Source organism: Somniosus microcephalus, chromosome 10 (assembly GCF_052327205.1).
Source record: "Somniosus microcephalus isolate GS21.2 chromosome 10, FLI_Smic_1.0, whole genome shotgun sequence".
NCBI lineage: Eukaryota > Metazoa > Chordata > Chondrichthyes > Squaliformes > Somniosidae > Somniosus > Somniosus microcephalus.
The window spans coordinates 239,274,788-239,298,262 of NC_140996.1; the positions used below are offsets into that span (position 1 = coordinate 239,274,788).

Below are 23,475 nucleotides of genomic sequence, written 5' to 3' on the forward strand. Positions count from 1 at the left end.
GCGGAACCCTACAGCACTGGAAGCCTATAGTATTGGGACCCTACAGTATCGGAACCCTACAGTACTGGGACCCTATAGTACTGGGACCCTACAGTAGCGGAACCCTACAGCACTGGAAGCCTATAGTATTGGGACCCTACAGTAGCGGAACCCTACAGTACTGGGACCCTACAGTACTGGGACCCTACAGTACTGGGACCCTACAGTACTGGGACCCTACAGTACTGGAAGCCGACAGTATTGGGACCCTACAGTACTGGGACCCTATAGTACTGGGACCCTACAGTACTGGGACCCTATAGTATTGGGACCCTACAGTACTGGGACCCTATAGTACTGGGACCCTACAGTATTGGGACCCTATAGTACTGGGACCCTACAGTACTGGAAGCCGACAGTACTGGGACCCTATAGTACTGGGACCCTACAGTACTGGGACCCTATAGTATTGGGACCCTACAGTACTGGGACCCTATAGTATTGGGACCCTACAGTACTGGGACCCTACAGTACTGGGACCCTACAGTATTGGGACCCTACAGTACTGGAAGCCTATAGTATTGGGACCCTACAGTACTGGAACCCGACAGTACTGGGACCCGACAGTACTGGGACCCGACTCTATTGGGCCAGTGCCTCAACAGGCATCAGAAGTGTTGGGTAAGGAGATTAAGGGGGAAAAATTCAGTTGTTTGCGCCTCCCGTTAGCGCCTTAAGAAGACGCTAATGGGACGCAAACCAACTAGTGCCCGGGCGCGGCGATGTTTGCGCCGCTCATTAAATTAACTAGACATTTTGTGGCGGCGCTAAACACTACCGCCACGATCTCCTGCTCCAGCAGATCGTGACATCAGTCGAGTGTGCAATGCCCCGGTAGCGCCCCGGACCGGATATTGAGTGGCGCCCCCTGCCTTACCGCCTGCCGCTAGCAACGACAGGTTGAGGGGAGCGTTTTGCAGTCAGGAAGGGACTGGGGGGGCGCTATTTAAAGGCGACCACTTCCTGCCTTTTTTTGTTGGTGACATTTTTGCACCACGCATTCTGAGAGAGAGAGAGAGACTTCTGGAGAGATTCAACGCTGTGTGAAGGAGTTTTGGGTACTGAGCAGCACTTTGCAGGTTCATTTTGATTTGACCTTCCTTGCATCGATTTAGAAGAGACTGTGGGGGCTGCACTCTGAGCTCTTTCCCTGGGCCTCGCCATTGTTCTTTCCAGCAGATTTGATGTACAGGTCTCTCCAGGCCGAGATTCAAGGCTGCAATGAGCAGGGTGTGGATGGAGAGCAAGATCGACCCTCCCCTTTAAGAACTGGCCGGAGCCAGTGTGTCTGTGCTCCATTGCTGACTGACATCACATGAGCTCCGTCAGCGCATGATTTAGCACTCCAATCACCTCCAGGGGCGATAAAAGCCAAGTTTGCAGTCAGAGGCGATAATTAGTGCCGGGTGCTAAACTTTGCACCCGGCTGATAATTGCACCCCAAATGGGGCAATACTGAATTTCTCCCCCTAAGACTTGATAGTCACCAAGAAATCAAATAGGGAATTCAGAAGAAACTTCTTTACCCAGAGAGCGGTGAGAATGTGGAACTCGCTCCCACAGGGAGTGGTTGAAGCGAATAGTATCGATGCATTTAAGGGGAGGCTGGACAAGCATCTGAGGGAGAAGGGAATCGAGGGTTACGCTGATAGATTTAGATGAGGAAAGACGGGAGGAGGCTCGAGTGGAGCATAAACGCCGGCATGGACTGGTTGGGCCGAGTGTCCTGTTGCTGTGCTGTACATTCCATGTAATTCTATGTAGGGGGCATAACCTTAAAATTAGAGTCAGGCCGTTCAGGGCTGATGTCAAGAAGCACTTCTACACACAAAGGCTCTTCAATCATCAGCTCCTGTGGTGAATACACAGTTGTGCTGCACATCTGGGGGTGACACTGAGAGATTCGGTAACATTAGAGTGAGCAGCAGCCAGGAGCGGTGCCAGGGGGGCACATGTGGATCCCTAGTGTCTGGTGCAGGCTGTGAGGACAGCCAGTGATTGGAGAAAACATTATAAGGCCCCATATTACTCAAACTATCAGGAACACGAGGTCTGTGTCAACATCAGACACGCTTGCCGGTCAAGGTTTTGGCATGGAAAGGTTCAGTTACAATCCTGAGCTAGGGATGGGAAAAATCATCCAGGGTTCCTGCTCCTGATCATTGCCCAGTGACCCCTGGGTTAGAGAGAGGGTAAATCAGTCTAGGAAGGACAGCCAGGGACAGACAGCCAGGGACAGACAGTCTGGGGCAGACGATCAGGGACAGACGGAGACTTTGGGGGGAATAAGGAAAATTCGAAGCTGTGAATCATTCTCCGACGACCCACAATATCAGAGACATTGATGGAAAAACAAAACTTTGACTCCATTTATTTTTACTCCTTTTTGTCTTGTTGCAGAGGGCGATCCCGAGGGACACTTTAGGATTGACAGGAACAGCGGAGTTTTGTCCACGAACAGTGGTCTGGACAGGGAATCCATTTCACTCTATACTTTGACCATTCTGGCTCGAGACCAGGGAGTCCCCCAGCACAGCAGCACGGTGTCTGTCTCTGTTCATGTGTTGGACATGAACGATAATTCTCCCACATTTACCGAGTCCTCCTACACCATAGACATCCCGGAGGACAGTGCGGTTGGCACCGTGGTTCTGGAGGTGTTTGCTGCTGATCAGGACGAGGGATCCAATGGTGATGTTTTGTATTACCTGAGCAATGAGTCGCTGGGCATGTTTCACATTGACCAGACAGGAAGGGTCAGCACAGTCATGTCTCTGGACCGGGAGAAGCAATCTACATACTCTTTCTTGGTGCGAGCTGTTGACTCTGCGCCCTCTGACCCCAGGAGCTCCACCACTCGCGTAGAAGTCAATGTAAAGGACGTCAATGACAATTCACCGCACTTCACCATTGACCCACTCATCGTAAACATCTCCAAACACACACCAGTCAACCAGGTGGTGGCCACTATGAAGGCAGAGGACAAAGACTTTGGTGCAAATGCCTCCATATTTTATCGCTTCTCCGCGGTGGTTTCGGGATTCAGCATCAATTCATTCACGGGAGAGATTCGCCTGATGACCTCAGTGGCCTCGATGAGTCAGAGCGAGCGCACGCTATTCGTGGTGGCAACAGATCAAGGTTCACCACCCCGCTCGTCCACAGGAGTTGTGATGATCTACCTGAGGGAGGAGCAATACCGCGGCATCCGTTTCAGGCGGAGTGTCGGCGACGTCCCACTGGCGGAGAATTCCGCACCAGGTACAGTCACCGGAAACTGCGCCCATTCACTGACAGTAACTGTGCATTGATAGCAAAACCAGGGAGAAACTTTAAAACAACTGTGCACACACTCACACTCACACTGTCACACTGTCTCACACACACTCTCACTCACACTGTCACACAGTCTCACATACACTCTCACTCTCACTGTCACACTGTCTCACAAACATTCTCACTCTCACTGTCACACTGTCTCACAAACATTCTCACCTTCACTCTCATGTACACACACACTCTCACTCTCATGCGCACACTTACACTCACACTCTGACGTGCACACACTAACACTCACACACACACTCAGTCACACACTCACTGTGTTACACAGTCACAGTGTCACACACACATACACTCACGTACACACTCAATCACAGATACATACATAACATAACATAACACACAGTAACAACAACAACTTCCGGGAAAGAAATCTGCCGCCCTTACCCGGTCTGGCCTATATGTGATTCCAGACCCACAGCAATGTGGTTGACCCTTAACTGTCCTCTGAAATGGCTTAACAAGCTCCTCAGTTGTATTCAAGAAGGTGGCTCACTACCACCTTCTCAAGGGCAATTAGGGATGGGCAATAAATGCTGGCCTTGTCAGCGACGTCTACATCCCGTGAATGGATTTTAAAAAATGGTTTAAAGTGCACCAAGATCTCTCTCTCTCCTCATCTCTCTCATTTTCTCCCTCACTGTCTCTCCTCCTCCTCTATCCCTCTCTATCTCTCTCTCTCTCTCTCTCTCTCTGTCTCTCTCTCTCTATCTCTCTCTCTCTCTCTCTCGCTCTCTCTCCCTCCTCTATCCCTCTCTCTGTTCCACTCAAAGTTCATCGAGTTGGGGCCAAACTGTTAGAAATGGGCATTTTCTCAGCAAAGCATCTTTCTGCTGTCAGTTCCTCCCACATTCCTGTACAAAATACAATGTCCTGAGCAAAGTCAGATCCCTTGGGGGTCCTGCGGGGATTCTGCTGGTCTCTGGCTGTAACTCCCCGTTTCTGGGAGTTTCCTATCTCACTCCATTGACTCGGTTGGAACCCGATGATCAGCGGAGGCCGGAGTGCTGAGTGGGCGGAGAAATGTGGGCCCCACCCTGGGGTCCAGGTCAGGGAAGCAGTCTGATAGTGATTGGCTCTCTTACCCCGGGGGCCGAGGGGCGGGAACATGGACAAACTCCCCTTCCATGGCGGGGATGGGGGGGGCCACCGGAGTCTCTGGGCAAGGGGGCAAGCAGCACAGGCGATGCCCCATTGCTAACGAGGAGCCCCCTGACCCACAAATACTGGCTGGCCTGCACTGGGGGAGGGGGGAGGGCACGGCCTGCACACCAGGATTGGAACCGGTGTTTGCACCAGGATTGGAACCGGTGTTTGCACCAGGATTGGAACCGGCAGTGAGGAGCGAAGGTCAGGGAAATCGCTTCACAGAGTGTGGAAGCAGGAATGCTTTGCACGGGAATTGGATGAAGCAGACACCATTAAATGAGGTTCCTGGGAATGGCAGAAAATGGAGGGGTCAGAGTGTCTCGGGGTCGGAGTGTCTCGGGGTCAGAGTGTCTCAGGGTCAGAGTCCCACAGGGGTCAGAGTGTCTCGGGGTGGGAGTGTCTCAGGGTCGGAGTGTCTCAGGGTCAGAGTACCGCAGGGGTCAGAGTGTCTCGGGGTCGGAGTGTCTCGGGGTCGGAGTGTCTCGGGGTCGGAGTGTATCAGGGGTCAGAGTGTCTCGGGATCGGAGTGTCTCGGGGTCGGAGTGTCTCGGGGTCGGAGTGTCTCGGGGTCGGAGTGTCTCGGGGTCAGAGTGTCTCAGGGGTCGGAGTGTCTCAGGGGTCAGAGTGTTTCAGGGTCAGAGTGTCTCGGGTCAGAGTGTCTCAGGGGTCGGAATGTCTCGGGGTCAGAGTGTCTCAGGGGTCAGAGTGTCTCGGGTCGGAGTGTCTCAGGGGTCGGAGTGTCTCAGGGGTCAGAGTGTTTCGGGGTCGGAGTGTCTCAGGGTCGGAGTGTCAGGGGTCGGAGTGTCTCGGAGTCAGAGTGTCTCAGGGTCGGAGTGTCTCGGGGTCGGAGTGTCTCGGGGTGGGAGTGTCTCGGGGTCGGAGTGTCTCGGGGTGGGAGTGTCTCGGGGGTGGGAGTGTCTCGGGGGTCGGAGTGTCTCGGGGGTCGGAGTGTCTCGGGGTCGGAGTGTCTCGGGGTCGGAGTGTCTCGGGGCCGGAGAGTCTCGGGGTCGGAGTGTCTCAGGGGTCGGAGTGTCTCAGGGGTTGGAGTGTCTCGGGTCGGAGTGTCTCAGGGGTTGGAGTGTCTCGGGTCGGAGTGTCTCAGGGGTTGGAGTGTCTCGGGGTCGGAGTGTCTCGGGGTCGGAGTGTCTCGGGGTCGGAGTGTCTCAGGGTCGGAGTGTCAGGGGTCGGAGTGTCTCGGAGTCAGAGTGTCTCGGGGTCGGAGTGTCTCGGGGTGGGAGTGTCTCGGGGTGGGAGTGTCTCGGGGTCGGAGTGTCTCGGGGTGGGAGTGTCTCAGGGTGGGAGTGTCTCGGGGGTCGGAGTGTCTCGGGGATCAGAGTGTCTCGGGTCGGAGTGTCGGGTCGGAGTGTCTCGGAGTCGGAGTGTCTCGGGGTCGGAGTGTCTCGGGGTCGGAGTGTCTCGGGGTCGGAGAGTCTCGGGGTCGGAGTGTCTCAGGGGTCGGAGTGTCTCAGGGGTCGGAGTGTCTCAGGGGTCGGAGTCTCTCAGGGGTCGGAGTGTTTCGGGGTCGGAGTGTCTCAGGGGTCCGAGTGTCTCAGGGGTCGGAGTGTCTCAGGGGTCGGAGTGTTTCGGGGTTGGAGTGTCTCAGGGGTCAGAGTGTCTCAGTGGTCGGAGTGTCTCGGGTCGGAGTGTCTCAGGGGTCGGAGTGTCTCGGGGTCGGAGTGTCTCGGGGTCGGAATGTCTCGGGGTCGGAGTGTCTTGGGTCAGAGTGTCTCAGGGGTCGGAGTGTCTCAGGGGTCGGAGTGTCTCGGGGTCGGAGTGTCTCATGGTCGGAGTGTCTCGGGGTCGGAGTGTCTCGGGGTCGGAGTGTTTCGGGGGTCGGAGTGTCTCAGGGGTCGGAGTGTCGGGGTCGGAGTGTCTCGGGGTCGGAGTGTATCAGGGGTCCGTGTCCCGCAGGGGTCGGTGCCAGGACCAGGGATCACCGAGGAGCGGTGCAGTTCACCGTATAGATCAATGATTTGGGCTCAGAAATTGGAAGTATGATGTCCAGAGTTGCAGATGACGCCCAGTTGGGGCTGGAGCTAATAATGTGGAGACAGCATCAAAATACAGCCAGACGTAAACAGTTTCTGAATGACCTGGAGCAATAGGAATCTAAACTCAATTTATTGAAATATGAGATGTTTCATTATAATTGGAGAAATAAGGAGGCCTCTTATTCCTTGGAAGGCAAGAAATAAAATGGGACAGAGGAGGAATGGGAGCTGGGAATACAGGGACACAAATCACTAAAAGTAGTAATGCAGGTTAATAAGGCCAAAAGTAGTGCAACCCAAGCACTGGGGTTCATTTCTAGAGGAATAGAATACAAAAGCAGAGTGATGTTAAATTTGAATAGAACCTTGGTTCGACCACACTCGGAGTACTGCAAACAGGCTGGGGCTCTTTTCTCTAGAAAAGAGAAGACTGTGGGGTGACCCGATAGAGGTTGTAAGATGATGAACGTGTTCATAGGGTAGACGTAGAGAAGATGTTTCCACTTGTGGGCGAGACCAGAACTCGGGGCCATAAATATAAGATGGTCACGAATAAATCCAATAGAGAATTCAGGAGAAACTTCTTTACCCAGAGAGTGGTGAGAATGTGGAACTCGCTGCCACAGGGAATAGTTGAGGCGAATAGTATCGATGCATTTAAGGGGAAGCTCAATATATCCATGAGGGAGAAAGGAATAAAGGGATGCGAGGGACAGGGTGGGAATACGGGGTACGGGGAGGGTGGGAATAGTGGCTTAACCCTTATCCTTAGACTGTGACCCCCGGTTCTGGACTCCCCTGCCATCGGGAACATCCTTCCTGCATCTAGTCTGTCTAGTCCTGTTAGAATTTTAAAAGTTTTAATGAGATCCCCTCTCATTCTTCTAAACTCCAGCGAATATAAGCCTAATCGACCCAATCTCTCTGCATATGTCATTCCTGCCATCCCAGGTATCAGCCTGGTGAATCTTCGCTGCACTCCCTCCATGGCAAGAACATCCTTCCTCAGATAAGGTGACCAAAACTGCATACAATACTCAAGGTGTGGTCTCACCAAGGCCCATTACAACTGCAGCAAGACATCCTTGCTCCTGTACTCAAACCCTCTGGCTATGAAGGCCAACATACCATTTGCCTTCTTAACCGCCTGCTGCACCTGCATGCTTACCTTCAGCAACTGGTGCACAAGGACACCCAGGTCTCGTTGCACTTCCCCTTCTCCCAATCTATTGCCATTCAGATAATAATCTGCCTTCCTGTTTTTGTCACCAAAGTGGATAACCTCGCATTTATCCACATTATACTGCATCTGCCATGCTTCTGCCCAATCACCCAAACTGTCCAAATCATACTGGAGTTTCTCTGCATCCTCCTCACAGCACACACGCCCACCCAGCTTTGTGTTGTCTGCAAACTTGGAGATATTACATCTAGTTCCCTCGTCTAGATCATTAATATATATTGTGAATAGCTGGGGTCCTAGCACCGATCCCTGCGGTACCCCACTAGTCACTGCCTGCCACTTGGAGAAAGACCCATTTATTCCAACTCTTTGCTTCCTGTCTGCCAACCAGTTCTCTATCCAAGTCAGTACCTTACCCCCAATCCCATGTGCATTAATTTTACACGCTATCTCTTATGTGGGACCTTATCGAAAGCCTTCTGAAAGTCCAAATGCACCACATCCACTGGTTCTCCTTTATCTATTCTACCGGTTACATCCTCAAAAAATTCCAGTAGATTAGTCAAGCACAATTTACAGGGAGGGTGAATAGCGAGATACAGGGAGGATGGGAATAGCGAGATACAGGGAGGGTGGGAATAGCGGGATACAGGGAGGATGGGAATAGCGGGATACAGGGAGGGTGGGAGTAGCGAGATACGGGGAGGCTGGGAAAAGCGGGATGGAGGGTGGGAATAGCGGATAGAGGGAGGGTGGGAGTAACGAGATACATGGAGGGTAGGAGTAGCAGGATACAGGGAGGGTGGGAATAGCGAGATACAGGGAGAGTGGAAAGAGGTAACTAGAGTGGCAGTTGGCTCATGTGGTGTATAAACACCAGCAGAGACCAGATGGGCCGAATGGTCTGTTCCTGTGCTGTAGGCCCAATCAAACGCCATTTGAAGCTGTGTTAATGCAATGTTACTGCTCATTGCAGGCACGTCTGTGGTGAAGGTTCAGGCCCAACACCCAGACGGTTCGAACAGAGGAATCTTCTACAGCATCTTCAGTGGGAATGAGAAAGGCGCCTTCACCATCCGCTCAAACACAGGTAGGTGGAGAGGCCGGGGGCGAGGGGAATGGGGACAAGGGGCCGGGGGAATGGGGGGCGAGGGGCCGGGGAATGGGGGGCGAGGGGCTGGGGAATGGGAGGCGAGGGGTCGGGGAATGGGGACGAGGGGCCGGGGAATGGGGGGCGAGGGGCTGGGGAATGGGAGGCGAGGGGTCGGGGAATGGGGACAGAGGGGCCAGGGGAATGGGGGGCGAGGGGCCGGGGAATGGGGGGCGAGGGGCTGGGGAATGGGAGGCGAGGGGTCGGGGAATGGGGACGAGGGGCCAGGGGAATGGGGACCAAGGGGCCGGGGAATGGGACGAGGGGCCGGGGGATGGGGGGCGAGGGGCTGGGGGAATGGGTGGCGAGGGGCCGGGGGCGAGGGGCCGGGAAATGGGGACGCGGGGCCGGGGGAATGGGGGGCAAGGGGCCAGGGAATGGGGACGAGGGGCCGGGGAATGGGGAGCGAGGGGCCGGGGAATGGGGGCGAGGGGCCGGGGGAATGGGAGGCGAGGGGCCGGGGGAATGGGGGGCGAGGGGCCGGGAGAATGGGGGGCGAGGGGCTGGGGGCGAGGGCCTGGGGAATGGCGACGAGGGGCCGGGGGAATGGGGGGGCTGGGGAATGGGGGCGAGGGGCCGGGGAATGGGGGCGAGGGGCTGGGGAATGGGGGCGAGGGGCCGGGGAATGGGGGCGAGGGGCCGGGGAATGGGGGCGAGGGGCATGGGGGCGAGGGGCCGGGGAATGGGGGCGAGGGGCCGGGGAATGGGGAGCGAGGGGCCGGGGAATGGGGGCGAGGGGCCGGGGGAATGGGAGGCGAGGGGCCGGGGGAATGGGGGGCGAGGGGCCGGGAGAATGGGGGGCGAGGGGCTGGGGGCGAGGGCCTGGGGAATGGCGACGAGGGGCCGGGGGAATGGGGGGGCTGGGGAATGGGGGCGAGGGGCCGGGGAATGGGGGCGAGGGGCTGGGGAATGGGGGCGAGGGGCCGGGGAATGGGGGCGAGGGGCCGGGGAATGGGGGCGAGGGGCCGGGGAATGGGGGCGAGGGGCCGGGGAATGGGGGCGAGGGGCCGGGGAATGGGGGCGAGGGGCCGGGGAATGGGGGCGAGGGGCCGGGGAAGCTCACACACAGCAGAGACCCGGCCGGTGCTCAGGAGCAGGTGCCTGCACTGATTCTGTTGTCCACGAGTTCTGAGACCAGCTCAGGCTTGTTTTTTGTATTTGAGTTCACTTGTGTGGACCTTTCCAGTACATTAACAACACGGCTTACAAGTTAGCAGCAAGCCAGCACGCTGGTGGAGAATCCAGGCTGTTGTGCTGCTGACTGTGTGTCGTGCGAGTGTTTCCATATGGCAGTGCTCCAGTACATGGTTTCAGTCACTGTTAATCAGTCCCATCCTTTGCCCCATCAGGTTCCTATAACACCTCTTTTATCGTCTAAAGCTGCTTCACACATTTTGTGACGAGCTTTTCCCTAACGGCAGTGAGTCAGGCCCTGAGACTGCGTGCTCTCCATGGACCTCACTCTCTGCTCCGAGGTTTGGCTCCAAGTCTCTGTGGCTCAAACTGGGCTCAGACAGCCTGAGATCGTAAACACCAAGTCACCAGCCAAACTGGCAGTCTGCCTCCTCCGCCCGCTAAGCAGCAATTAGCAGGCGGAGCTATGACAAGGCAGAGAAAGAGTTCGTGAAAACAAATTTACTGATGTTGAGGCTTGGAAAAGGAGAAAAGGAGAATGTTACACTGACTAAACCCACCCCTCTTTCCCAGACCAACCCCACCCTCCCCCCATACCCCACAACCCCACCTTCTCCCCATATCCCCCAACCCCACCCACCCACCTTTTCCCCATATCCCTCAACCCCACCCACCCATGATATATAGGCCTCCAAATAGTAATATGGAGGTGAGGGAAGGCATAAAAAGGGAAATTAGAGAAGCGTGCGATAAGAGCACAGCTGTCATCATGGGTGACTTTAATTTACATATTGATTGGACTACCCAAACTAGTAAAAATTCTGAGGAGGAGGAATTCCTGGAATGTTTTCGGGACGGTTATCTGGACCAATATGTCGAGGAGCCGACTCGAGATCAGGCCATTTTAGACTGGGTATTGTGCAATGAGAAGGGACTTATCAGCAATCTTCTTGTACGAGGCCCCTTGGGTCAGAGCGATCATAATATGATCGAGCTCTCAGTCGAGATGGAGAGTGAGGAAATTGAATCAGAGACTAAGGTCCAGAACTTAAATAAAGGGAATTACGAGGGTATGAGACGGGAATTGGGTAAGATTGATTGGGTGGTGTTTCTGGGGGGATTGACAGTGGATAGACAATGGCAAGCATTCAAAGATAGAATGGAAGAATTCCAGAACATGTTTATACCGGTTTGGCACAAAAATAAACCTAAAAAGGTGACTCAACCGTGGATAACGAGGGAAATTAGGGACAGCATAAAATCAAAAAAAAGGGCATATCAACTGGCAAAAAAAAGCACCAGACCGGAAGATTGGGGGCAGTACAAGATACAGCAAAAGAGGACAAAGGGATTAATCAGGAAGGGGAAAATAGAATACGAAAGTAAACTTGCAGCAAACATAAAGACAGACTGCAAAAGCTTTTATCGGTATATCAGGCGGAAAAGACTGGTAAAATCCCAAGTCGGTCCCTTGCAGTCCGATTCGGGAGAATATATAATGGAGAATAAGGAAATGGCAGACCAATTAAACTCATACTTTGGTTCTGTATTCACAAAGGAGGACACAAATAACCTCCCAGGAATATCGGCAAACATAGGGACTAATGAGAGGGAGGAGCTGACAGAAATTAGTATCTCTAGGGATATGGTGCTGGGTAAGTTGAGGGGACTGAAGGCCGACAAATCCCCGGGGCCTGATAAACTACATCCTAGGGTACTTAAGGAGGTGGCCCTGGAGATAGCAGATGCTCTAAGGATCATCTTCCGGAACTCCATTGACTCGGGAACAGTACCCGTGGATTGGAGGGTAGCTAATGTTACCCCAATATTTAAAAAGGGGGGTAGAGAGAAAGCAGGGAATTATAGACCAGTAAGCCTTACATCGGTTGTGGGCAGAATGCTAGAGTCTATTATTAAGGATAAAATAGCGGAGCACTTGACAAATGGGGAAAGGATCGGACAGAGTCAACATGGATTTACAAAGGGTAAATCGTGTTTGACTAATCTGCTGGAATTTTTTGAGGAAGTAACTGGTAAAATAGATGGGGGAGAGCCAGTGGATGTGGTGTACCTTGACTTCCAGAAAGCCTTCGATAAGGTTCCACACAAAAGATTATCATGCAAAATTAAGGCTCATGGGATTGGGGGCAAAGTATTAACGTGGATAGAGAACTGGCTGGCGGATAGAAAACAGAGAGTTGGAATAAACGGCTCGTTTTCGGAGTGGCAGGCAGTGACCAGCGGGGTGCCGCAAGGATCTGTCCTGGGACCCCAGCTGTTCACAATATATATAAATGATCTGGATCAGGGAATTGGATGCAACATTTCCAAATTCGCTGACGACACTAAACTAGGAGGAGGGGTGGGCTCCGATGAGGATGTCAGGAGGCTACAGTGCGATTTGGACAGGTTGGGGGAATGGGCGGATACGTGGCAGATGCACTATAATGTGGATAAATGCGAGGTTATCCACTTTGGGGGTAAAAACAGGAGGGTAGATTATTATCTAAATGGCAATAGATTGGGAGATGGGGAAGTGCAGAGGGACCTGGGTGTTCTTGTGCACCAGTCACTGAAGGAGAGCATGCAGGTGCAACAGGCGATTAAGAAGGCAAATGGTATGTTGGCCTTCATATCAAGGGGGTTCGAGTATAGGAATAGGGATACCTTACTACAGCTGTACAAGGTGCTGGTGAGACCGCATCTGGAGTATTGTGTACAGTTTTGGTCGCCCCATCTGCGGAAGGATGTTCTTGCCATGGAAAGAGTGCAACGGCGATTCACCAGGCTGATACCTGGAATGGCGGGAATGACCTACGAAGAGAGATTATATAGTTTGGGCTTGTACTCACTGGAGTTTAGAAGATTGAGAGGGGATCTCATCGAAACATATAAAATTATGGCAGGCCTGGACAGGCTGAATTCAGAGAGAATGTTTCCAATGGCCGGGGAGCACAGAACCAGGGGCCACAGTCTAAAAATAGCGGGCAAATCATTTAAAACAGAGATGAGGAAGAATTTCTTCACTCAAAGAGTGGTGAGCCTGTGGAATTCCCTGCCACAGAGGGCTGCGAAGGCTAATTCAATAAATATTTTCAAGAGAGAATTGGATATATTTCTGAAGGCTAAGGGGATTAAGGGTTACGGAGAAAAGGCGGGGACGGGGTACTGAACTGGTAAGATCAGCTATGATCTCAGACGAAGATCAGCCATGATCTCATTGAATGGCGGAGCAGGCTCGAAGGGCCGAATGGCCTACTCCTGTTCCTATCTCTATGTTTCTATGTTTCTATGTTTCTCCCCATATCCCTCAACCCCACCTACCCACCTCCTCCCCATATCTCTCAACCCCACCCACCCACCTTCTCCTCATACCCCCCAACCCCACCTACCTACCTTCTTCCCATACCCCCAACCCCACCTACCCACCTTCTCCCCATATCCCCAACCCCACCTACCCACCTTCTCCCCATATCCCCAATCCCACCCACCTTCTCCTCATATTCCCCAACCCCACCTACCCACCTTCTCCCCATATCCCCAACCCCACCTACCCACCTTCTCCCCATATCTCCAAGCCCACCCACCTTCTCCTCATATTCCCCAACCCCACCTACCAACCTTCTCCCCATACCCTCCAATCCCACCTATCCACCATCTCCCCATATCCCCAACCACATCTACCCACCTTCTCCCCATATCCCCAACCCCACCCACCCACCTTCTCCCCATATTCCCAACCCCACCCACCCACCTTTTCCCCATATCCCTCAATCCCAACTACCCATCTTCTCCCCATATCCCCCAACACCATCCACCTTCTTCCCATATCCCTCAACCCCACCTACCCACCTTCATAGAACTATAGAATGGTTACAGCACGGAAAAAGGCCATTCGGCCTGTCGAGCCCGTGCCGACTCTCAGCTTGTCCCACTAACCCGCCCTTTCCCCGTGGTCCTGCAAACTTTTTTCCTTCAAGTACTTATCCAATTCCCTTTTGAAAGATAAGATTGAGTCTGCTTCCACCACCCTTTCAGGCAGTGCATTCCAGATTCTCACCACTCGCTGCGTAAAAAAGTTTTTTCTTCCGTCACCTTTGGTTCTTTTGCCAATCACCTTAAATCTATGTCCTCTGGTTCTCAACCCTTCCACCAATGGGAACAGTTTCTCTCTATCTGCTCTGTCCAGACCCCTCATGATTTTGAACACCTCTATCAAATCTCCTCTCAACCTTCTCTGCTCTAAGGAGAACAACCCCAGCTGCTTCAGTGTATCAACAGCCTACATTTCGTTGTACTGCACTTGTGCACTAACAGTGACAATAAAGTTGATTATGATTATGATTATGATTATAAATCTTTTCTGCACCCTCTCTAAGGCCTTCACCTCCTTCCTAAAGTGCGGTGCCCAGAATTGGACACAATACTCCAGTTGTGGCCGAACCAGTGTTTTATAAAGGTTCATCATAATTTCCACACTTTTGTACTCTATTCCTCTATTTATGAAGCCCAGGATCCCATAAGCCTTTTGAACTGCTTTCCCAAACTGCCCTACCACCTTCAACAATTTGAGAACATAAGAACATAAGAAATAGGAGCAGGAGTCGGCCATTCGGCCCCTCGAGCCTGCTCCGTCATTCAATAAGATCACGGCTGATCTTCTACCTCAATTCCACTTTCCCGCCCGATCCCCATATCCCTCGATTCCCCAGAGTCCAAAAATCTATCGATCTCAGTCTTGAATATACTCAAAGACTCAGCATTCACAGCCCTCTGGGGTAGAGAATTCCAAAGATTCACAGCCCTCTGGGTGAAGAAATTCCTCCTCATCTCAGTCTTAAATGGCCGACCCCTTATCCTGAGACTATGCCCCCTAGTTCTAGACTCTCCAGCCAGGGGAAACAACCTCTCAGCATCTACCCTGTCAATCCCCTTCAGAATCTTGTACGTTTCAATGAGATCACCTCTCATTCTTCTAAACTCCAGAGAGTATCGGCCCATTCTACACAATCTCTCATCGTAGGACAGCCCTCTCATCCCAGGAATCAATCTAGTGAACCTTCGTTGCACCGCCTCCAAGGAAAGTATATCCTTCCTTAGATAAGGAGACCAAAACTGTGCCCAGTACTCCAGGTGTGGTCTCACCAAGGCCCTGTACAATTGGAGCAAGACTTCCTTACTCTTATTCTCCAGCCGCCTTGCAATAAAGGCCAACATGCCATTTGCCTTCCTTATTGCTTGCTGTTCCTGCATGCTAACTTTCTGTGTTTCTTGCAAGAGGACACCCAAATCTCTCTGAACACCAACATTTGAAAGTTTCTCACCATTTAAAAAATATACTGTTTTTCTATTCTTACTACCAAAGTGAATAACCTCACATTTCCCCACATTATACTCCATCTGCCACCTTACTGCCCACTCACTCAGTCTATCTATATCCCCCTGCAGACTCTTTGGGGGAAAAATTTGGTTGCTTTGCACCTCCCGTTAGCGCCCTGAGAGGGCGCTAATGGTGTGCAAAGCAACTAGCGCCCGGGCGTAGCAATGTTTGCGCCGCTCGCGAAATTGACTAGACATTTTGTGGCGGTGCTAATCACTACCGCCACGACCTCCTGCGCCCGCAGATCGTGACATCAGTCGAGTGTGCAACGCCCCGGTAGCGCCCCGGACCAGATATTGAGTGGCGCCCCCTGCCTTACTGCCTGCCGCTAGCAACGACAGGTTGAGAGGAACGCTTTGCAGTCGGGAAGGGACTGGGGGAACGCTATTTATAGGCGACCGCGTCCTGCCTTTTTTTGACGGCGACATTTTTGCACCACGCATTCTGAGAGAGAGACTTCTGGAGAGATTCAACGCTGTGTGAAGGAGTTTTGGGTTCTGAGCAGCACTTTGCAGGTTAATTTTGATTTGCCCTTCCTTGTATCGATTTAGAAGAGACTGTGGGGGCTGCACTCTGAGCTCTTTCCCTGGGCCTCTCCATTGTTCTTTCCAGCAGATTTGATGTACAGGTCTCTCCAGACCGAGATTCAAGGCTGCAGTGAGCAGGGTGTGGATGGAGCGCAAGATCGACCCTCCCCTTTAAGAACTGGCTGGAGCCAGTGTGTCTGTGTTCCATTGCTGACTGACATCACCTGAGCTTCGCCCGTGCTCTGAGGTAGCGCCTCGCTCCTCGGTGTTAGCGCCTTAAGAGAGGTGTGTAGCGCCTGATTTAGCGCTCCAATCACCTCCAGGGGCGATAGCAGCCAAGTTTGCAGTCAGAGGCGATAATTAGCGCCAGGCGCTAAACTTTGCGCCCGGCCGATAATTGCGCTCCAAACGGGGCGATACCGAATTTCTCCCCCTTTGTGTTCTCCTCACAGCTTACTGTCCCACCGAGCTTTGTATCATCAACAGACCTGGATACATTCCACTCGGTCCCTTCATCTAGGTCATTAATATAGATTGTAAATAGCTGAGGCCCCAGCACTGATCCTTGCGGCACCCCACTAGTTACAGCCTGCCAACCTGAAAAAGATCCGTTTATCTCTACTCTGTTTTCTGTCCGTTAACCAATCCTCGATCCATGCTACAATATTACCCCCAACGCCATGGGCCCTAATCTTGTGTAATAACCTTTTCTGTGGCACCTTATCGAATGCTTTTTGGAAATCCAAATACACTACATCCACTGGTTCCCCATTATCGACCCTGCTAGTTACATCCTCAAAAAACTCTAATAAATTTGTCAAACACGATTTCCCTTCATAAAACCATGTTGACTCTGTCTAATCATGTTATGATTTTCTAAGTGCCCTGATACCACTTCCTTAACAATGGATTCCAGCATTTTCCTGTAGTTCCCTGTTTTCTCTCTTCCCTCCTTTCTTGAATAGCGGTGTTACATTTGCTACCTTCCAATCCACTGGGACCGTTCTAGAATTTAGGAAATTTTGGAAGATCAAAACCAAAGCACCACTCTCTCTTCAGCCACTTCTTTTAGAACCCTAGGATGTAGGCCGTCAGGTCCAGGGGATTTGTCAGCTTTTAGTCCCATTAGTTTCTCTAGTACTTTTTCTCTACTTATATTAATTATGTTAAGTTCCTCACCTTCATTAGATCCTTGGTTCCCCACCATTTTTGGTATGCTTTTTGTGTCTTCTACTGTGAAGACAAATATAAAATATTTGTTTAACGTTTCTGCCATTTCCTTATTCCCCATTATAATTTCTCCTGTCTCAGCCTCTAAGGGACCAACATTTACTTTTGCTACTCTCTTCCTTTTTACATTCTTGTAGAAGCTCTTACAATCTGTTTTCATATTTCTTGCTGGTTTTCTTTCATATTCAATTTTTTCCCTTTTTATCAATTTTTTAGTCATCCTTTGCTGGTTTCTGAAACTCTCCCACTCCTCAGGCTTACTACTATTCTTCGCAACATTATAAGCATCTTCTTTCAATCTACTGATCACTCTGCCCCAGAGGACCCTTTACTGTAAGATTGCTAATTAACCCTGTCTCATTACACAATACAAGATCTAAAATAGCCTGTTCCTTGGTTGGTTCCATGACGTTTTGTTCTAGGAAACTGTCCCGAATGCATTCTATGAACTCATCCTCCAGACTACCTTTGCCAATTTGATTTCTCCAGTCTATATGAAGATTAAAGTTGCCCAAGATTATTACATTACCTTTGTTATAAGCTCCTACTATTTCCTGATTAATATTCCGTCCAACAGTATAGCTACTGTTAGGGGGCCTTTACTCTACTCTTACCAGTGTTTTCTGCCCCTTGTTATTCCTTATCTCCACCCACACTGATTCTACTTCCTGATCTTCCGAGCCAAGATCCTTTCTCACTACTGTCCTTATGTCATCCTTTATTACCAGGGCTACCCCCACCCCCCTCCTTTTCCATTCTGTCTGTCTTTTCGAAACGTCAAGTACCCTGGAACATTTAGTTCCCAACCTGGGTCACCTTGCAACCATGTCTCTGTAATGGCTATTAGATCAAACCCATTTATCTCTATTTAGTTTGTCTATCTTGTTACGAATGCTTCGTGCATTCAGAGCAAGAGCCTTTAATTTAAATGTTTTACCATTAGTCCCTGCTTTGACCTTATCCTCTCCTGCACTGCTACCGTTAAACTCTCTGTCCCTTCCTGTCACACTCTGCTTATTTTTACCCAGATCGCTACACTGCTCTATTGCCTTGACCTTTCACTTTAGATTTCTAAATTTCCCCTCACCTGACCCCTCTCCCCTCCCCCTTTTTTAGTTTAAAGTCCTATCTACAGCCCTAGTTATTCGATTCGCCAGGACGCTGGTCCCAGCCGGGTTTAAGTGGAGCCCATCCCGATCGAACAGCTCCCTCTATCCCCAGCACTGGTGCCAGTCTCTCTTAGGCAGTCCCTCGGAACCGAGGATGGTTTGCTTCCACACTAAAAATGAGTTCTCAGGTGACTGATGAGTCCAATGCGGGCCCTTGTTGACAGTAGGCTCCCGAGTAGGGTTGAAAAATTCCAGGAATTTTTAAAAGAGGAAGCTTTCCATGGGAATTTTTGGGAATTTGGGGAATTTTGAGTTTTTGGGCCCGATTTTTGGCTTGTGTGGGAAATGGTCGGGTTTCCCCGAATGTGGAGTTTCTGACACACAAAAAAATGTGTCAGCCAGCTCCACGCAATTTTCCCTCAAGTGGCCAATTAATTCCCAGCATGTGGGCAGCCTTGCTAATTGTCCAATTCGTGTCAGAAAGCCCCACAGTATGATGTCATCATTCGTGGTGCTTTCAAAGTGTCCAGCAAGCTTCTCCACCTCTGCAGGCTTCTCAACCACTCTTGCACAATGGCAGAGGAGCCTGCACCAGCTGCTGCCAGCGGCAGAGGCCGAGCTGCCTTCAAATTCAACGAGACATCATTGCAGACCTTGGTGGATGGGGTAAGGGCCCACAGGGAGGTCCTCTACCCTCGCTCAGGGAGGAAGAGGCCTCCCAAAGAGTCCACGGCTGCCTGGATGGAGGTGGCAGCAGAGGTAAACTCTCTGGGTGTCACCCGTCGCGCCTGGCTGCAGTGCAGGAAGCGCTTCCATGACCTTCACCGCACAGGGAAAGCAAGTATGAAGTTTCCATCACCCTCAACCTGATCCCCATTGCCTTTCCCCAACAGCACTTAGCTTCAGCAATCTCTTCTTCCACACCCCACTTCACAGTCACATCCATGCACCCTTACCCACTCCGTCTCTCTCTATGCTCACATTCACATAACTATTCCACCATCCAGTCTTGTAAATAGTTTTAATGCCATCGTTTTCCTGTGCATAAAAAATCTGGTGCCAGCTGCTGCAGTTATGGCGTCTGTCATTTGGCGAATGGGGATGTCACATAGAGGCCTTAGGATAACTTGCAGATGACAGCAAACTGGTCAAAGTTGTTGGAAAGTGCAGGCATGGGCCACTGTCCATGGTCAATTCAGAAGCAGTGAGGCTGCAGTGTTTGATGTTCCAGGCGACGCAAATCTGCCCAGGATGAGTGCGTTCCTTGCATTCCGCCCAGCAATGTTCTCGCGCACTGGTGCCGCTGGTTGGTGGGCCTCTGCACGATGCTCGCTTCTGTCCTCCTCCTCCTCCTCAGCATCATCCTCATCCGAGGCGGCTCTGTGAGGAGCCTCTTGGTCCTGCGGAATCGGCAAGCCACGACGTGTGCCATGTTGTGAAGCACACAGCATACCACAACGATTTTGGAGACCCTGGCTGATGAGTACTGTCGGGCTCCACCTGATCTATCAAGGCATCTGAAGCGTATCTTCAGCAATCCAATGGTTTGCTCGATAATGCATCTGGTGGTAATGTGGCTGGAGTTGTAGCGCTCCTCAGCTTCGCTGGCTGGTCTCCTCAATGGCGTCATTAGCCAAGCGCGCAGGGCATATCCCTTGTCTCCAAGTAGCCATCCTTGAAGTTCGTTTGGCGGACTGAATAGCGGAGGCACAGTAGACTGGCGCAGCATGAAGGAGTCATGGCAGCTGCCAGGGAACCTGGCACAAACATGCAAAATCACCTTCTTGTGGTCACACACCAGCTGAACGTTAAGGGAGTGGAAGCCCTTGCGGTTAACAAAAACTCCTGGATTGCGGTGGGGTGCCCTAAGGGCCACATGTGTGCAGTCAATGATGCCCTGCACCCTTGGAAAGCCTGCCAGCTGAGCGAATCCACGCGCTCGCGCCCTCACACTTGCACGATCCCTGGTGAAAAGGATGTGATTGTGCGCGATGGCAAAGAGGGCATCGGTTACCTGCGTGATGCATGTGTGTGCGGCAGCCTGGGAGATGCCGCTGATGTCTGCTGCTGATCCCTGGAAGGAGCCTGAGGCATAAAAGTTGAGTGCGGTGGTGGCTTTGATGGCCACTGGCAAGTAGTGTGGACCTGTTGCTCTGGGCTCCAGGTCTTGCCGCAGCAATGCGCAGATGTCAGTCACAACCTCGCGTGAAAGTCGGAGCCGCCTCTGGCACTGCTGCTCAGTCATGTTGAGGTAGCTGACCCTGTGTCTGTAGACCCTGTTTGGGGGGTATCTCCTGCGCCGACGGCCTTCCATGCACTGACCCCTTCTGGCCTGTGCTGCCTCAGGTGGGTGAGCCGCAGCCTGCCGCTCCTGCTGGTGCTGCTGGTGTTGCTGGTGATGCTGTATCTGGCTCAATAAGTTGTAGGTTCGCCCAGATAGCCACCAGTTTCTCCACTCTCTTGTTAGTCAGCCTGTTGCGCACCTTTGTATGCGTAATCCCAAAAAGTGACCAGTTTCGTTCTGAGGCCGCTGATGAAGGTGGGATTTGGAGTATCACCGATGCAATAGGTGACAGGGCCTCAGATGCACAAAGTCCCTTCCACCAGGTATGTGCACTGATATGCTTGCATGATTCCCATATCCCGTCCCCATTCCAAAGACCTTGCTTGGTAGAGAACTTTGCCAGACTTCCCAGAACTTTCCCCCGTCCAGATTGAGGTGGCGTGAGAGGGTAGAAATCACACTAAGCGCTGTTGACCTGTTCTCCAGGAAGTATTGGTCCCCCAACAAGCTTTGGGACCAGCATGTATGCTGCAGCATGAATCGGCTCGACACAAAATTCTTGTCGCGTCTGTATGAATTGAACAATTGCCTTCTCCTCTGCTTTGAGCAGCAGGGATGTGGGTAGGGCAATGCTGATTTGTTCTTTTAAATCAGCAAAAAGCCTGAGAACATCTGACAAGACAGCGTCATCTCCTTCAATCTGAGCAATTGCAGATGCTACTGGTGAGAGTAGTTTAAGGCTGCTAACCACTTTCTCCCAAAGCACATCATCCAGCAGTATTTTCTTGATGGTGGTTTCCATATCCCCAGACTGGGATATTGCCATTTCTTGCAGCGACTCCTTACCCTCCAGAAGGCTGTTGTACATTATGACAACACCACCCCATCTAGTGTTGCTGGGCAGCTTCAGTGTGGTGTTCTTGTTCTTTGTCGTTTGCTTGGAGTTGTAGGTTGCTGCAACTACCTGTTTTCCCCTGACATACTTAACAACTTGCTTGGCTCTCTTGTACAGTGTTTCCATGGTTCTCAAACCCATGATGTCCTTGAGGAGCAGGTTGAGCCCATGAGCTGCGCACCCAATAGACGTAGTATGAGGGTAGGCCTCCTCCACTTGAGCCCAAGCAGCCTTCATATTCGCAGCATTGTCAGTAACTACTGCAAAGACCTTTTGTGATCCAAGATCGTTGATGACCACTTTCAGCTCATCAGCAATGTATGTGCCTGTGTGTCTGTTGTCCTTCCTGGCTGTGCTCTTGAAGAACACTGGGAGAGGAGTGGAGACGATGTAGTTTATGATGCCCTCCCCTCGTACATTTGACCACCCATCTGAGATAACTGCAACACAGTCTGCCATCGCTATCGTTTCTTTGAGCTTTCCTTGGGCTCTGTTATACTCAGCCTCCAGCAAATAAGTAGACAAAGCATGTCTGGTGGGAGGACAGTATGCAGGGCGAATAACATTGAAAAATCTCTTCCAGTACATAGAAACACAGAAGATAGGAGCAGGAGTAGGCCATTCGGCCCCTCGAGCCTGCTCCGCCATTCAATGCGATCGTGGCTGATCATCCAAATTCAGTACCCTGTCCCTGCCTTCTCCCCATATCCCTTGATCCCTTTAGCCTTAAGAAATATATCCAACTCCTTCTTGAATATATTTAATGAATTGGCCTCTACTGCCTTCTGTGGTAGAGAATTCCACAGGTTCACCACTCTCTGGGTGAAGAAATTCCTCCTCATCTCTGTCCTAAATGGCTTACCCCTTATCCTTAGACTGTGACCCCTGGTTCTGGACTCCCAAACCATCGGGAACATCCTTCCTGCATCTAGTCTGTCTAGTCCTGTTAAAATTTTATAAGTTCAATTCAATTCAGTTCAATTTTATTTGTCATATATGCAGCAGACGTGTGTACTGCACAATGAAATGTTGATTTTTACAAGTCCTCCTAAGTTTCAATGAGATCCCCTCTCATTCTTCTAAACTCCAGCGAGTATAAGCCCAATCGACCCAATCTCTCCTCATACGTCATTCCTGCCATCCCAGGTATCAGCCTGGTGAATCTTCGCTGCACTCCCTCCATGGCAAGAGCATCCTTCCTCAGATAAGGCGATCAAAACTGCACACAATATTCAAGATGCGGTCTCACCAAGACCCTGTACAACTGCAGCAAGACATCCTTGTTCCTGTACTCAAACCCTCTCGCTACGAAGGCCAACATACCATTTGCCTTCTTAACCGCCTGCTACACCTGCATGCTTACCTTCAGCAACTGGTGCACAAGGACACCCAGGTCTCGTTGCACTTCCCCTTCTCCCAAGCTATTGCCATTCAGATAATAATCTGCCTTCCTGTTTTTGACACCAAATTGGATAACCTCACATTTATCCACGTTATATTGCATCTGCCATGCTTCTGCCCAATCACCCAACCTGTCCAAATCATACTGGAGTTTCTCGGTATCCTCCTCACAGCACACACGCCCACCCAGCTTTGTGTCATCTGCAAACTTGGAGATATTACATCTAGTTCCCTCGTCTAAATCATTAATATATATTGTGAATAGCTGGGGTCCAAGGACTGATCCCTGCGGTACCCCACTAGTCACTGCCTGCCACTGGGAAAAAGACCCGTTTATTCCAACTCTTTGCTTTCTGTCTGCCAACCAGTTCTCTATCCAAGTCAGTACCTTGCCCCCAATCCCATGTGCCTTAACTTTACACACTAATCTCTTATGCGGGACCTTATCGAAAGCCTTTTGAAAGTCCAAATACACCACATCCACTGGTTCTCCCTTATCTATTCTGCCAGTTACATCCTCAAAAAATTCCAGTAGTTTAGTCAAGCACGATTTACCTTTTGTAAATCCATGTTGACTTTGTCCGATCCTGTCACTGTTTTCCAAGTGCTCTGCTATTACATCTTTTATAATGGACTCTAGCATTTTCCCCACTACCGATGT

At 51.3% G+C, this 23,475-nt stretch overlaps 1 protein-coding gene across 1 annotated transcript in view; it reads left to right on the forward strand.

Annotated features, from left to right (window-relative positions):
* Positions 1-23,475, forward strand: part of LOC147112212 (protocadherin-16-like) — a 222,783-nt gene that overhangs the window by 158,033 nt on the left and 41,275 nt on the right. The window contains exons 14-15 of the mRNA XM_085998329.1: positions 2,440-3,300; positions 8,681-8,794. Coding sequence (XP_085854455.1) covers positions 2,440-3,300; positions 8,681-8,794 — 975 coding nt within the window. The remainder of the gene's footprint in view (positions 1-2,439; positions 3,301-8,680; positions 8,795-23,475) is intronic.